This window comes from Vigna unguiculata, chromosome 3 (genome assembly GCF_037176805.1).
Source record: "Vigna unguiculata cultivar grain cowpea cultivar isolate G323 ecotype 2 chromosome 3, ASM3717680v1, whole genome shotgun sequence".
In the NCBI taxonomy this organism is placed as follows: domain Eukaryota; kingdom Viridiplantae; phylum Streptophyta; class Magnoliopsida; order Fabales; family Fabaceae; genus Vigna; species Vigna unguiculata.
Window position 1 is genome coordinate 51,348,926 of NC_140794.1, and position 14,250 is coordinate 51,363,175.

At 34.6% G+C, this 14,250-nt stretch overlaps 2 protein-coding genes across 4 annotated transcripts; one reads left to right on the forward strand and one right to left on the reverse strand.

Moving 5' to 3' along the window:
* Positions 1-2,669: 2,669 nt before the first annotated feature.
* On the reverse strand, positions 2,670-3,952 carry LOC114175722 (LOB domain-containing protein 37-like). Its single transcript, XM_028060505.2, has 2 exons — positions 3,592-3,952; positions 2,670-3,507 (listed from the first exon to the last, which is right to left on the reverse strand). The coding sequence occupies exons 1-2, from the start codon at positions 3,773-3,775 to the stop codon at positions 2,993-2,995; spliced, it is 699 nt and encodes a 232-aa protein (XP_027916306.2). The 5' UTR covers positions 3,776-3,952; the 3' UTR covers positions 2,670-2,992.
* Positions 3,953-7,990: 4,038 nt separating this feature from the next.
* LOC114176179 (uncharacterized) lies at positions 7,991-12,007 on the forward strand. Of its 3 annotated transcripts, XM_085670496.1 has the most exons (8): positions 7,991-8,318; positions 9,579-9,859; positions 10,114-10,351; positions 10,456-10,646; positions 10,777-11,012; positions 11,140-11,383; positions 11,531-11,638; positions 11,767-12,007. In XM_085670496.1, the coding sequence occupies exons 1-8, from the start codon at positions 8,096-8,098 to the stop codon at positions 11,887-11,889; spliced, it is 1,644 nt and encodes a 547-aa protein (XP_085526622.1). In that variant the 5' UTR covers positions 7,991-8,095; the 3' UTR covers positions 11,890-12,007. The 3 variants fall into 3 exon arrangements, with proteins under 3 accessions (XP_085526622.1, XP_027916930.2, XP_027916931.2); XM_028061129.2 differs by lacking the exon at positions 9,579-9,859 and having other exon boundaries at positions 8,004-8,314; XM_028061130.2 differs by lacking the exon at positions 7,991-8,318 and having other exon boundaries at positions 9,295-9,859.
* Positions 12,008-14,250: the final 2,243 nt, after the last annotated feature.

The following is a 14,250-nucleotide window of genomic DNA, read 5'->3' on the forward strand; positions in this document are numbered from 1 at the left end:
TGCTATAAAGTTTAAATTTGAATCTTTAAATGATAAATATTTTTTAATTTTAACTCTACGGTATACAACAAATAGTAAAGAATCATATAAAATTTTTTTATTTAGAACAAATAAATACATGTGGCCTATAAATATATTACAACTATCAACAAATCCCTCAAATTTTAGGATGTATAAAGATTCTCTTTCTTTCACTTTCTAGTTATATTATGACAGATAGAGAGGTCAATTAAAAAAGATTCACAATAAAATTTTGTTATTTATATTTGATAATCTTTCTGATATCCAATTTCGATGAAAAACTTGTATCTATTTCATTTGTGTAAAAAAAAGAAAGAATAACAAATAATGTTTACTAAGTTAATTAAAAATTTAATACACACACACACACACACATATATATATATATATATATATATATATATATATATATATATATATATATATATCCTAACATTATAAAAAAGTTTTATAATATTATTTAATTACAAACCGTAAGTAGTATGACCTTTAATCAATAAATACATGTAGTGTAATAGGATGATATTGTAAAAGTACATTTTTTTCTCTTTAAATACCGAGTCAAATTCATATAATGTAGGAGTAAATTATTTTATAATTTTCAATTTGAAATAAATGTTCTATAAGAATTTAAATGTTTAATTGTGACAAATTATCTGGGTTAATATTTCTTATATTTTAGCTTTTAAACAAGTAATGCATATGAGAAAATATTTAAGAAATAAATAAAATTGATTTATGATGAGAAAATATTGTGGGTAAATAGAAACAGTGAGAGCATAGGCACCAAGAAGCTTGGAATTGGTCGTGCTTATTGATAGGGAGCGTTGGTGAAATCCGCGTCACACCTTTCCTCTCTCTGTCCTCTTTCGAATAATTGTGCTGGCCACCTCCACTTTTCATCTATATTCCTTTTCTGCTCCAACTCCCACCATCATATTTCCCTTTTGCCCTTTATATGCTATCTTCTTTTACATTTTCCTCCTCAAATCTACTTCTAATCATTTATTAACTTCTATGAAATGAAATAATAATATATAAATCTTTCAACAAGAATTTTATTTTGTATAAATATTTCATTTGTATTTCGTAAACCTATCACGATGTGATTACATTTAGTGGGGGTGAGTGTGGGAGTTATGATGAAGTAATGGAGCAGAGTAGAAAAAAGAAGAAGGAAACGCGACGCACAGAGAGTGCGTAGAACCTGAGGTGAGAGTATGGTAGTGGTTGCAGAGATGGTGGAGGGTGAGGTATGTGTGGGGCACCACAATGTAAAGTGGGGAAGGTTTGGCGGGGTCCATGGCAAATGCGGCGAGACGCAGCATCGCAGAAATAAAAAGAAAAGATAACAAAACCATCTCTTGCACTTACTTAGTTGCGTTGCGTTCTTTCCTTTCTTTTCTCCTCTAGCATCATGTTTATTGGCTTAAACCGGGATTCCCAAAATATTGTAATGCTTCTCGCTAAGTGCTCATGAAGTGGATCCCACTCGTTTCCCAGGAGGAGAAACCACTCAAACATATCCATCCAAATTCTAACCCCTCTCTATAATTTAACCCCAATCTAACTAAACCATTTCACATTATCATTCTTTTACAACATATAATTTCAGTCCAATTCAAATATACCACCGATACATGCGAGAGTAATCTTGGATAAATCGAACAAAGGTGAGCTGTGATAGAAATAAAACACGTGTCGGTGTAAACGAATCTTAAGTGGTTAAAGTTAATGAATAGAAGATAATCATAATAAAAATTGAAAATAGTTTGCTACTACTTGTACTGTGCTGGTACCTTTGTTCCACAAGTAAGAATTAGACAACACAAAGCAAGACAGCTAAAACTCGACGCTGACGCCAGCCGTATAATTTGGCTTTGCCATTGGCGGAGGGATACGCACCTACGCAAGAGGCAAACACCAGCTTTATTGTAGGCCCTAAATTATTAAGTATTTCTTTTTTTTATTTATTCATTTCTATTATTTAAAACCCTATTTTCTTCCTTGATTCCTTCTCCTTCTTCCTTTCTACGCCTCTTTGTATTCTTCAAAAGTCGCCTCTGTTACTGCTTAACTTCTTCCTCTTTCTCTCTCTCTCTCTCTTTCCTGTCCCACAAACAAACAATTCAACTAGTTTTTAGTCTGTCCTCACAAACCTCCATGCACAGGATCCTCAGCTTCCATAGCATACAAATTTAACCCCAAGTAAATAAATTTGAGTTTTATATTCGCAGTTCAAAAGGCAACTTACTAGTTGTTCCAACGAGCAACTACTGCTGCTACTCATTTTTTTTCTGACGTCAAAGTTCCAACATGCTCAATTTTTTATCATTCCACATCACCCCACTGCCAATATGGCTGTGGGTCAAACCTTGTTTTAAGCAAGAGTTCCTTCTACTCTTTCATAATAAATGCAAAATGCAATATTAAAGAAACTGATATCCCACTACTACTGTAGTATTTTGCAACATTGGACTCTGCAGTCCTTTTCCTAAAGGGATCATGTAAAATTAATGTTACGGGCATAGCAGTTGGTGAGGAGTAAAATTCTGAGTTATGAGTTCTGTCCCGCCTCCTAAACTGAATATTCATCCAATTCACATCTTCATAAATGTTTCAGACACAACAATCAAAAACAAAAGATCTATTCCACTATCTACTCATTTATTCATATTTAATATTACTAATATTCATGTCCCACGATCACAGGACTGTTTACATATTCCATGTTTGGCAGGAATTAAAAACAAAAACAAAAACAAACGAAAACAAAAAGGGATCACCGACGAACCCTCATTTTTCTCTCTAAAGAAATCCTGTGCCGGTGTCTCACCAAAACTCGCCGGACTTAAATCCCGGGAAGAACCCCTTCAAGGACTATTACACCATACAACAAACTCGTTAATTAGATTCAGAAAAACACGACGCTTCTCACAGAGAGAGAGAGAGGGAGAGATGGGAAGAGTCCTCAAATGAAAAGGTTGAGAACTTTCCGGTCTCCACTATGACCCCACTGATCCCCGAATTTGCTCTCCAAGCACGCCGTCGTCGTGCCTGACTCCTCGGAGGTCATCGACGGCGACACCGGCCGTCGGTTTTCAACCTTCTTCTGCAGGAAAATAGGCGTCAGTCGGAGATCGAGATTCGGCGCCGCCTGAAGCTTCGCCGGCTCCTCCAACCTCTTGCGTTTGCTGGCGGAGGAGGCTCTGTTATGGGATCTGGTGTTCGTGAAGCCACAAGTCGGGTTCGGGTCTCGGATTCTCCAAATGTCGGAGCATGCAACCTCCGATGTCTCGTCGGCGGCGGCAGCGGGAGAGGCGAGGCCCATGAGCTCCGGCATGGGCCTGAGCGTACCCCCGCGGAGCACGGTCTCGACGGCCGCCTGACAGACGTGCCAGTTTCCGGTCCAGAGAAGGCCCACAGCACCATTGACGGGGTTAACCGTTCTCCCGCAAGCTTCGAACAGCAAGGACTGAAACAGGGCTGCATAGGCAAGACGCATAGGGGTATAAGGTAGGGCTAAGAATACTGTAGAGAGAGTTAAAAAAAAATAAAAATAAAATTTACCAGGTCTCTGATTTTCTGGAACGTTGGAAATGAAGGACATGAGGTCAGCGCGGCCAAAGAATTTGGCAACGAAGACGGTGGCATGGCCTTGAGCTTCGGCGGTTTCGATCCACTGCAAAGAAGGACGCAACACGCAGGATTCGCTACATCCCTTTCGAAGGACTCGGCAGCCGTTGCAACTCATGTGTTTGTTTTTGTGTTTGAGACAGTTTCTTGGTTCTTGTGAAATCAGCCTCACATGAACACGAACAACAATTATGAAGAATAGAGGGAGAAGAGATCGGAGAATGCAAATGTAGGTTGGGAAGAGATATAAATAAGGAAGGGAATGGGAGAGAGAGAGGAGATGTTGGGGGAAGTGGGGTTGGTGGTTAACTATGGTTGGGTTAAGGTAGTGGTGGAAGTGGAAGAGAAGTATGAGGAAGAGAGTGCGTGTGTTTTGTTTTTTTTAATTCTGTTTTCTGCTTGCAAAGGTGAGATTCCAATGTCTTTGGCGTGCGCGGCTCCGTGTTTCCGCGCATGGATGTTTCCTACGCCGTTCGATTCTATTTATTTCACCCCAGGATATTAATTCATAATTCCTGTTATTTTATCACTCTTCAGTATTTCGTACTGTTTGCGGAACAGCTGACTCATCACCTGAATAGAATAAAAAAAGTAACTCAATTTTATTTATATTACAATATTTTTAGCATAAACTATTTTGTAATGAAAAATTCGAATTCAAAATTATTTTGGATCAATTCACTCTTACTTAAAATTTTATTGATTTGTGAGACACTTAACTAGTTTGTTGACTTCATTATTTTTTATTATTTACTATTATAATTTATAAAATCACAACCCGTAAATATAACGGTGAATATATAATTTTAAGATCTATATTTTATGTACATTGAATTTTTCTTATTCCTAACATAATTATTGTTGCAAATTATGTTCTTTATTTTATTTTTATTATTTATTTAATCTTTTGTTATACTTTGAAGAGTGAGAAGAGTTGTTAATGAACCTTGATCTGGCTAGACAAAATGCGGGTTATATAATATTAATGACTAATATCTTGATAAAAGATGTCGGTAACTTGTAAAGAGATGTAAAAATAGATGTCAACTCATGAATTAATTTAGTTTATCATGTGTTTGAATTGGGTTATGTTAATTAAAATTTATTTTTTTTAATGTAAATTAAATTGAACTCAATTCCCTTAACATCTGTGCATTGAACAAGTTTGAGTTGGATTGACTTGTAACTCACTAGCAATAACTTTTTATTAGTTTTTTTTTTCATCATTCTTTTATATGTTTTGTATTTTAATTATTTATTAATTTTAATTATGCAGGTCGAAAAGTTGATCTTTTTAAATACTATAATCTTGTTCAATGATCTTTGAATACTTTAGATGTTTAATTTATTTGGTTGTCCGAGTTATATAGACTAACACTTTAATTTCAACTATTATCTTTATAATAATATTTGGCATAAAATAGGTGATTATTTTGATTATGTGACTATTAATAGGGATAACAAAAATATCCTTGGATTTGATCTTTATGGTTTTCAATATTTTTGATAGGCATGTAACAAAGTTTTTGATCATGTTAATTGTCTAATAATGCCCTTTTAGGGACCTAGTTTTTATATTTATGATTATTGGTTGAGTGCAATCTTCATTAATATTGTTGTTGTTTGCAATAGCGGATCTTCACTAAAATTTTTGGAGAAGCCAAAATAATATACTCAAAATTTATATATTTGATATTATTTGTACTAATTCAATAAAAATGAATACTTAATCTAGTATATTTATAATTATCAAAGAAATTACATATATCTAAAGGAATGTCTATCATTTCTTCATATTCATATTTTTGAACTTATGGTAATTGAATAATAATTAAATTTTTCAGTTAACTTTTTTCAATGTAAATAACCATATTATCTGCAAAATATTCATCTTCCATTTTATTAACGTGCATCTGATTCAAAAAATATTCACGAGCTTTCATTTCATTGTTATGCGATAAGCAACCATATTATCATGTTTTCATCTTCACCAGTAGTTTCTCTATCAATTTTAAAAAATAAATTTATTCTTTTATTTTTTATTAATATACCTATGTAAAAAATAAGTTTAAAACTAAAAAATAATTTATCATAATCTAATCAAAGTTGAGAGACATAATTACTAAAAAAAACTATGATAATCAAGTTACAATTAAAAATCGACTATGAAAAAACACATAATACATTGTTTCTTCTTCTATATTCATAAAAAATGAATATATAAAAAGATCATGAGATAAAAAATAATGCTAAATGTTAAACAAATAGTTTATTATCAAGTGAGACAATAGAAAGTTACCTTAATTATTTATTTAATAATGAAAGAGAAAATATTAAAAAATGAGGATAGAAATACTGAGTTTATGTCCAACTATTTTTTTAATAACAAAAAAAATAATAAGCATGAGAGAAGAATAACTTAAAAAGACAATGGAAAAGAAAATAAAAAATATCTTAATAAATTTGTTTCTTTATATATTTAATTTTATATTTATTATTTATTATTGTACTTTATAAAATAAATAAAAAATACTTAATTTAATTTTTTATTAATTTTGAATATAATATTATTTAATTTAAGAAAATTAAAATTTATATAATTAAAAATATATATATAAAATAATGAAAAAATAAATAAATAAAAAAATTAGGGGAGGGGGCATGTCCCCCGCCTGCCCCTTCCAACCTCTGCCACTGGTTGTTTGGTATGCAATTTTCTATGTGCGAGATCAAATCCACCAAGGAGGGTTTCACGTTGATGTTGATACAATTGATAGAAAGGTTCAAAAGAAGGTAAACTAATTGGTATTACATTAGAAATATGTAAATTGATTATTTTCTTCTTTAATTTTTTGTGTTGATTTCCAACTACCAAAAGATGACATTCAATCCCTTTGTCCTTAAAGATCTTTGTATGCCTTCAAATGTTGACTTGCGAGCACGTACTATGTGTCATTTGAACTTAAATTGCACAATTTCTTATTAAACTCAAATTGCAAGCACTAATTATTCAATGAAAAGTTGTTAAACATGGGTTCAAAATTAAGATAGCACATGCCTAGAAACGAATGTTGAAGTATAAAGAAATTTTATGCCTTTGATATATTTTATCGAAAAATACTTGTTACTAACGGATTTCACTTGTTACTATACTTAAATATTTATATTTTCTGTCAATTTTGTTTTGAAAATTTTTTCGTAAGAAATACTTACAAATTTTATTGTAAAAAAAAATTGTAAACAATTGCTACTAATTTTTCTACAAAATATTTTGTATAAAACACTTTTCGCAACAAATTTGGTAAGAAATACTTACAAATTTTATAATTTTGTACGAAATAATTACCCACAAAGGAATTACCTGCCAATTAAAGTTATTAAAAAAATGACACAAAAAAAATTATTTTTATAAATTTTTTTAGCAAACTTACATGAAAAATTCCATGTAATATAAAAATTTATAGTAGTGTTACCATCGAATACTAACCATAGGTAATATTAGAATTATTTGTGGTGCTTATTTTCTCTTATTCTCCACGAACTTGACTTTCCTACTCTTTCTCTTTCTCTTCTTTAGCTGGTGAAAATATATATATTTCTTTATCACGAATTTTTCTATAATCGATGAAAAGGGCAAAGGTAGAATAGAAACTTAATTGTGATTTTGTAAATATATATAAATCATATATTCAAATGTGAACGAACATATTTTTTCATCGATTAATTAGTCAACAATACAAACATTTATTTTTAATTTTAAAATTTCCACGGCCTTATTCTCAACCGTAGATATGTTTAACAACTAATTTAGCAAGATACTCTGAACTCTCATTTATGTAACAGCGATCTCTGGTTCAGAATTGTCTGACTTACCCGAAGTAAAAGTATGGTTAAAACAAGTAATTAAAAGTTACCAACAACTGTGATACAGCAGTAATCAATGATGGTGATATTTGATGCCATCCATTTTTTCTATTTATCTTGACATTTTGGTTTTTTCACTATAAGAAGCAATGGATATAATTAGCAGCCGCACGTATAGAAACTCTATTACTTCACGTAAAGTGTGGCATAGTGTGAAGGAGGCATTTGTGATATGCAACACGGACGGTTGATGAAATTTGGCTAAAAAAAACGGTGTGATGGGGTTGATGATGATGCTCTTTGGCTGGTTGTGAAGCAATGAAATCATTCCCTTCCAGTGATGAAGAAACATAAGAGAAGAAAGAAGGAGCAGAAGTTTGCAGTGAGGGATAAGTGGTCCTGCGGAAATGGACCAGATAAGGGTTAGGTGGGGTCAAGTGAAGCTACATTCACGGTTATGTATCAAAGCAAGTCTAAGTCAAGCTACCATGAAAGTGGGACAGTATTAAAAGAAGTTCCTTGAACTTCTGATTTTGTTTAGTGGATCTGTGTGAGATAATATTGCCCACAAGAAATGGCTCTGTCTGGTCCAAGATTGGTGGTGGCCATAGACTTGAAGAAGAAAGCGTGGGAGCAGAAAACCCCTCTTCACAACCGATGGCACCCAGATATACCCCCAGTTGCAGAGGTCACTGCTGGGGAAGTTTTCAGAGTTGAGATGGTAGACTTCAGTGGAGGTGCCATCACCAACAATCTCACTGCGCACGATGTCAAGCACCTTGATCCTTTAACTGTGAGTTCTTAATTCATCATCATAAATCCTACTTCACACAAAATATTCAAAAGGAACTGTTGATTATTTTCTGCTACAAATACAACCACCTCATACCAACAAACTGTTGATTACTTAGAACTTTGGAAAAGCTACTTAAGTTTTTTTTTTTTTTTTTTTTAAAGTATCTCACCTTAAAAAATGTTAGTTGATTTTAAATCTGGATAGGATTAACCTATCATTTCCATTGTACTGGTCGGGTTGGACTAGACAGCACTACCGTTTTGTCGTTCATAATCTCACTTCTGAAATTCGGACAATTTACACTATCTTGATTTTGCTACCTACCATTGTAAACAATGAAAAAAGTGGGTGAATTTTTCAGTCACATTATTTCTTTCATTCGTCTTGTATCTTATAGGACAAAGACCAACATATCAAATTTGTTATATCTATGTAATTTCTATTCAGATACTCTCGCAAGTAAATATATAGTTAATTTTGTTTAGCAAATAATTAGGAAATGTAAAATAAATTTGGCACAATTTAATAATTTTGTTAGATTTAATCATATTACTTACTTTTGACTAATTGTAAGGTAATAATATATATATATATATAAATAAGTAAGTATGATTATTAATTATATGATCATGACACCATTAATCAATTAAACAAGGTTGAGCAATACTACTATTAAACATTTTAAAGTGTAAGATACTATTTTAATTGTCCATAATTATATTCAATTGTTTTTGTTCATTTATTTATTTTTAACCATTTATACATTCATTGATAATATTTACCGATATAGTTAATTACGTATATGTAACTCAAGAAAAATACAAATGTTCTAAGATTATATGGGCCGGCCAGATTTTTTTTCTTCCCTTCTATTCTCTCTCCAATTATATTAGAAAAAAACAATCTAACTCTTTCTTTGGACTATTTTCTCTAATAAAAAAAATGTATTCGTCATAAATAGGTTACCCTATTTTTTTATTACTTTAATAATACAAATCAAACATTAGTTATTCACTTATTCTCCCCAATTAATGCCGTTATATTTCTTCTGGATTAAGCGGGTTTAGTAGTTTAGTATGATTTCTTAAGATATTAGTGAAAGATGTAATTAAGAAAACGATATGCACCAAATGAATACATGCCACACGCTTTCATCGGTGACTACAACATTGTTTTCTGGGACCAACATGTACAAGTGTGGTCCTTCCACAAATTGAAAACCGATCCCCTTCTTCATCGCAATGCTAAACTGTGTTAGAAGAACAGTATCTATCTAGAGTCTTCACCAAATCCAACGTTTACAAAAAACACATCGATTTCTCCATGGCACCACCAACTAGAAGAGTGGTTTCGTCAATAGATTTGAAGAAGAAGCCATGGGAACAAAACCCTCCTCTCCATAACCGATGGCACCCTCACATACCACACGTGGCCACTGTTAACACCGGTGAAGTCTTTAGAGTAGAGATGGTAGATTGGACAGGTGGCGCTATTAGAGATGATGATTCACCACTCGACGTAAAATCTTTAGATCTCTCAACTGTAAGTACAAAGATCACAGCTTAATTACGAAACCTGATTTTGGATATTAATCAGCAAAGTAAACCGACAAAATTATACAAACCAAACAGTTGACAACTATACCTGTTTCTTAGGGTATATACACTTTATGACAGTAAATCACAAATTGTCATGCATTATAAGTTCATTGATATTTAAGTGTAGTTATTAATTCCTAATCACATGGAAAAAGAGTAAAGCAAGGAACTTTACATGGCTTTCTGTAACTATATAAGGTACATTATCTTAGTGGGCCAATTAGAATTGTGGATGATGATGGAATCCCAGCCAAGCCTGGAGATCTGCTTGCTGTTGAAATATGCAACTTGGGTCCTCTACCTGGTGATGAATGGGGTTTTACAGCAACATTTGACAGAGAAAATGGAGGTGGCTTCTTAACAGACCATTTTCCTTGTGCCACAAAAGCTATCTGGTACTTTGAGGGAATATATGCTCATTCACCTCAGATACCAGGTGAGCATAATCATGGATCAGTTTTATCTAATTACATGAATGGATACATGAAAACATTGCTGCATATTTATTTCGCTAATTGCTACTTTGTTTATTGTGCAAAGGAGTACGATTTCCAGGTTTAACACACCCCGGGATAATTGGAACTGCACCATCAATGGAACTCCTCAACATATGGAATGAAAGGGAGAGAGATATAGAAGAAAATGGTGTTAAGTCTTTCAAACTCTGTGAGGTTTTGCATACTCGACCTTTGGCAAACTTGCCATCAACAAAAAGTTGTCTCCTTGGAAAGGTAATTATCTCAATTCATCCAAGTTCACAAAAACTATTAAGAATTTGACCTATGCTTCGTTGACATGGTAAGAAATCAAGCAAGATTTTCCATTGTGTTGTTTTAAATCCTTTTCCTGACATGGTTGTAGATTGAAAAAGGGTGTAGTGAATGGGAGAGGATTGCAAAAGAAGCTGCAAGAACAATACCAGGACGAGAAAATGGTGGAAATTGTGACATAAAAAACCTCAGTAGAGGGGCTAAGGTATACCTCCCAGTTTTTGTGGAAGGAGCAAATCTCAGCACCGGTGACATGCACTTTTCACAGGGTGATGGCGAGGTCTCATTCTGTGGTGCAATTGAGATGAGTGGTTTCTTAGAACTAAAGTTAGTATATAACTTGAGTTACCCAAATATCACCTGACTCTGCCACTGCAAATGTGGTTAAAACTGTTGTTAAAAATAAAAGATTATTGATGATAGGAAGAGCTGATAACAATTCTGGTGTAATCAGGTGTGAAATTATAAGAGATGGAATGAAAGAGTACCTTACACCAATGGGACCCAGTCCCCTTCATGTAAACCCAATATTTGAGATAGGCCCTGTTGAACCAAGATTCTCAGAGTGGCTAGTTTTCGAGGGAATCAGTGTTGATGAAAGTGGGAGACAACACTACCTAGATGCAAGTGTTGCATACAAAAGAGCAGTGCTCAATGCCATCGACTACATATCCAAGTTTGGATACTCCAAACAACAGGTTTAGCTCTTTTCTTATTGTTGTACCAAAATGCAACAACCTATGATTAAATGCTAAGGTTGCCATTGTTTTATCAAATTCTATTTACAGAAGAAAAAAATCTATATGAAAGGTTGAAATCTTAATTATATCGAAATTAAACATCAGGTGTATCTGTTGCTGTCTTGCATTCCTTGTGAAGGAAGAATATCTGGAATAGTCGATGCCCCCAATGCTGTCGCAACCCTGGCCATTCCAACAGCTATATTTGACCAGGTAAAATACTCTTAATTAAGCACCACCATTCTTATTCACACATATTTGTATTATAGGTTTATAAATTTTATTTTTAATGACAAGAGATTAATTTTAGCTTGTAATAATGGAATTTTATGCTATTGCAGGATATTCGTCCTAAAAATAACAAAGTACCAGTTGGGCCCCGCCTTGTAAGAAAACCAGATGTTTTCAAATGCACTTATGATGGAAACTTGCCCATTACAAAGAATCCCAGTGCTACATCATAATTCATATTAACTACACAGGAAACATAAAGTTAATATCAATGTTTATATGTATGCTATTGTTCCCTCCACATTTGAGACAAATTAGTGACCTATATTATAATATAACAAATCTTTACAATTTCGTGATTTTTTTTTTTATTTGTTCTTGTACATGATTCTATTATCCAATCTCACTTTTATTTAATTAACATTTTACTTTATAAGAAACCAATTTAAGATATTAGAAATTATTTGGTAAAAATTACATAGTAATCACTAGTGCAGATTTGACATTTTACTTCGCCTTATAGCGGTTACAGCTGAACCGAAGCCTATAAGGAGGCGGTGGCATTTTTGCAATTTCGTCAGGCTTTTGGCCTCGGGTCTTTAAGGACCGAGGCAATAAAGGGGACTTTAGGCCTCGGTTACAAATGAACCGAAGCATATAAGGCAGCCCAGTTTTCAAATTTTCAAAAATGCCACCAGCATCAGGCTTTTGGCCTCGGTTCTTTAAAGACCGAGGCAGTAAAGGGCGCTTTTGGCCTCGGTTATTAATTGAACCGAGGCCATAAATTCAGCATCAGGCTTTTGGCCTCGGTTCTTTAAGGACCGAGGCAGTAAAGGGGGCTTTTGGCCTCGGTTATTAATTGAACCGAGGCCATAAAGTCTGTTAAAATTCCCAATTCGCGAACCCTAACTACTATTCATCGTCTCCCAAACTCTCTTCTCTCTGCGCGAATTTCTCCGCTTTACCACCACCATCACGCTCCGCCTCCGTCGCCGACCAGCATCTGCCATCAATAGTCGTGCGTCGTCTCTCCCAAATTAGGGTTTCTTCCTCCTTTGGCTGCGCACGAAGGCTTGTGGCTGCGGTCGAACAGTGGTGGCGGAAGTGGCTCATGGTACAGACGCGTGAACGAGGTGAACGAACTCCTGCTACGATGCTGCCATGGTTCGTGCTCGTGGTTCTGGTGTTGTTTCGCCTTCACAGGTCCAGGTGAGGTTTCCGCTGTTGTTGCGTTTACTGCAGGAATGGCATGGACCATGGTGTGCACGAATCTGGTGAAGATGCAGAAACGGTGTTGTGCGTTTCCGCCGAGAAGATGGAGGTTGAAACCTGCAGCTGCTGCGCGGACAGGTGTGTGATGGCGCGAGAACGAACGGTGTTGTTGGTTCGCTCATGACGACGCTGGACTGCGTCTTGCCAGCGAGAATGGTGATGGCTACGCTGGTTTGGTCACGCTGGTGGCTGCTGGAACGTTGACGGCGCAGTTGCGGGTGCTTCCATGGCTGCTTCTGGTAGATATAGATGTTGGATGCAGGTATTGTGTGGAGGCTCTCGATGGCGCGATTTCAGCTGCTGCAGCTGTGGTGGTTTCCTTGCGGAGAAGATGACTCGCGATGGTGGTGTTGTAGTGTCCGGCGAAATTTTTTATTTAAAAAAAATATTGAACACCTATGGCTTCGGTTCTTCCAGACCCGAGGCAGAAAACAGACGCTATGGCCTCGGGTGATAACCGAGGCCAAAAGGAGGTGCCTTTTGGCCTCGCCCCAATATGCCTCGGTTCTAAAACCGAGGCAGAATCACGAAAGTAACCGGGGCCAAAAGCCCTCACTGCACTAGTGAATATTACTTTTTTGTCAGATCACTGCAACATGTCTGTGTAGAGTTGTTGGGCAAATGATGTGATGATTCTGTTCTTGTTGTATAAACATGATTAAAATAAAATTGCAAATAGTATTTTTATCCCTCTTGTCAAATTAAATATTGATGAAATCTGACTAAACTATGATACAATAGAAATGGCTGAAGTTATTATAAATAGTTATGTTTGGTCTTTAGAACATTCCCAAACCTACTGTGAGAAAAATTGTTCTAAAATATATTTTGATGTTTTTCAAAATTTAGATACATCCACTAAAAAATTATTGAGGATATCCATATTATAATAGGTGGTATCAAGTTTCTTCGGCTATGATAATATTGTTGTTTCTGATCTAGGAGCTACTGTTGATTTCTTTTATCTTTCAAAAATAAATAATGATTGTAATCTATATAATAATAAAATTGGTATAGTCTAATGGATAGAGTGGAAATGGACTGCGAAGCTACTGCTCACGCGGGTGCTGCCATTGGGATATGGAAAGTTTAGGGTTACGGTGTTTCTTAACTAAAAAAACACTACTTTTTATACCATAATTTAAATGGATAAAGAAAATTTTCTTCTTTATTTTAAAAAGTGTTACCACAGTTACTTTCTAGGGATGACAACGGATCGGGTCGGGTCAGATACGGATAGTGCCAATCTGTAACCCGACCCGTAAAAATAAAATCCGCTCGTTATCCGTCCGTTTATTTGTCGGGTATCCATTTAAAAAATA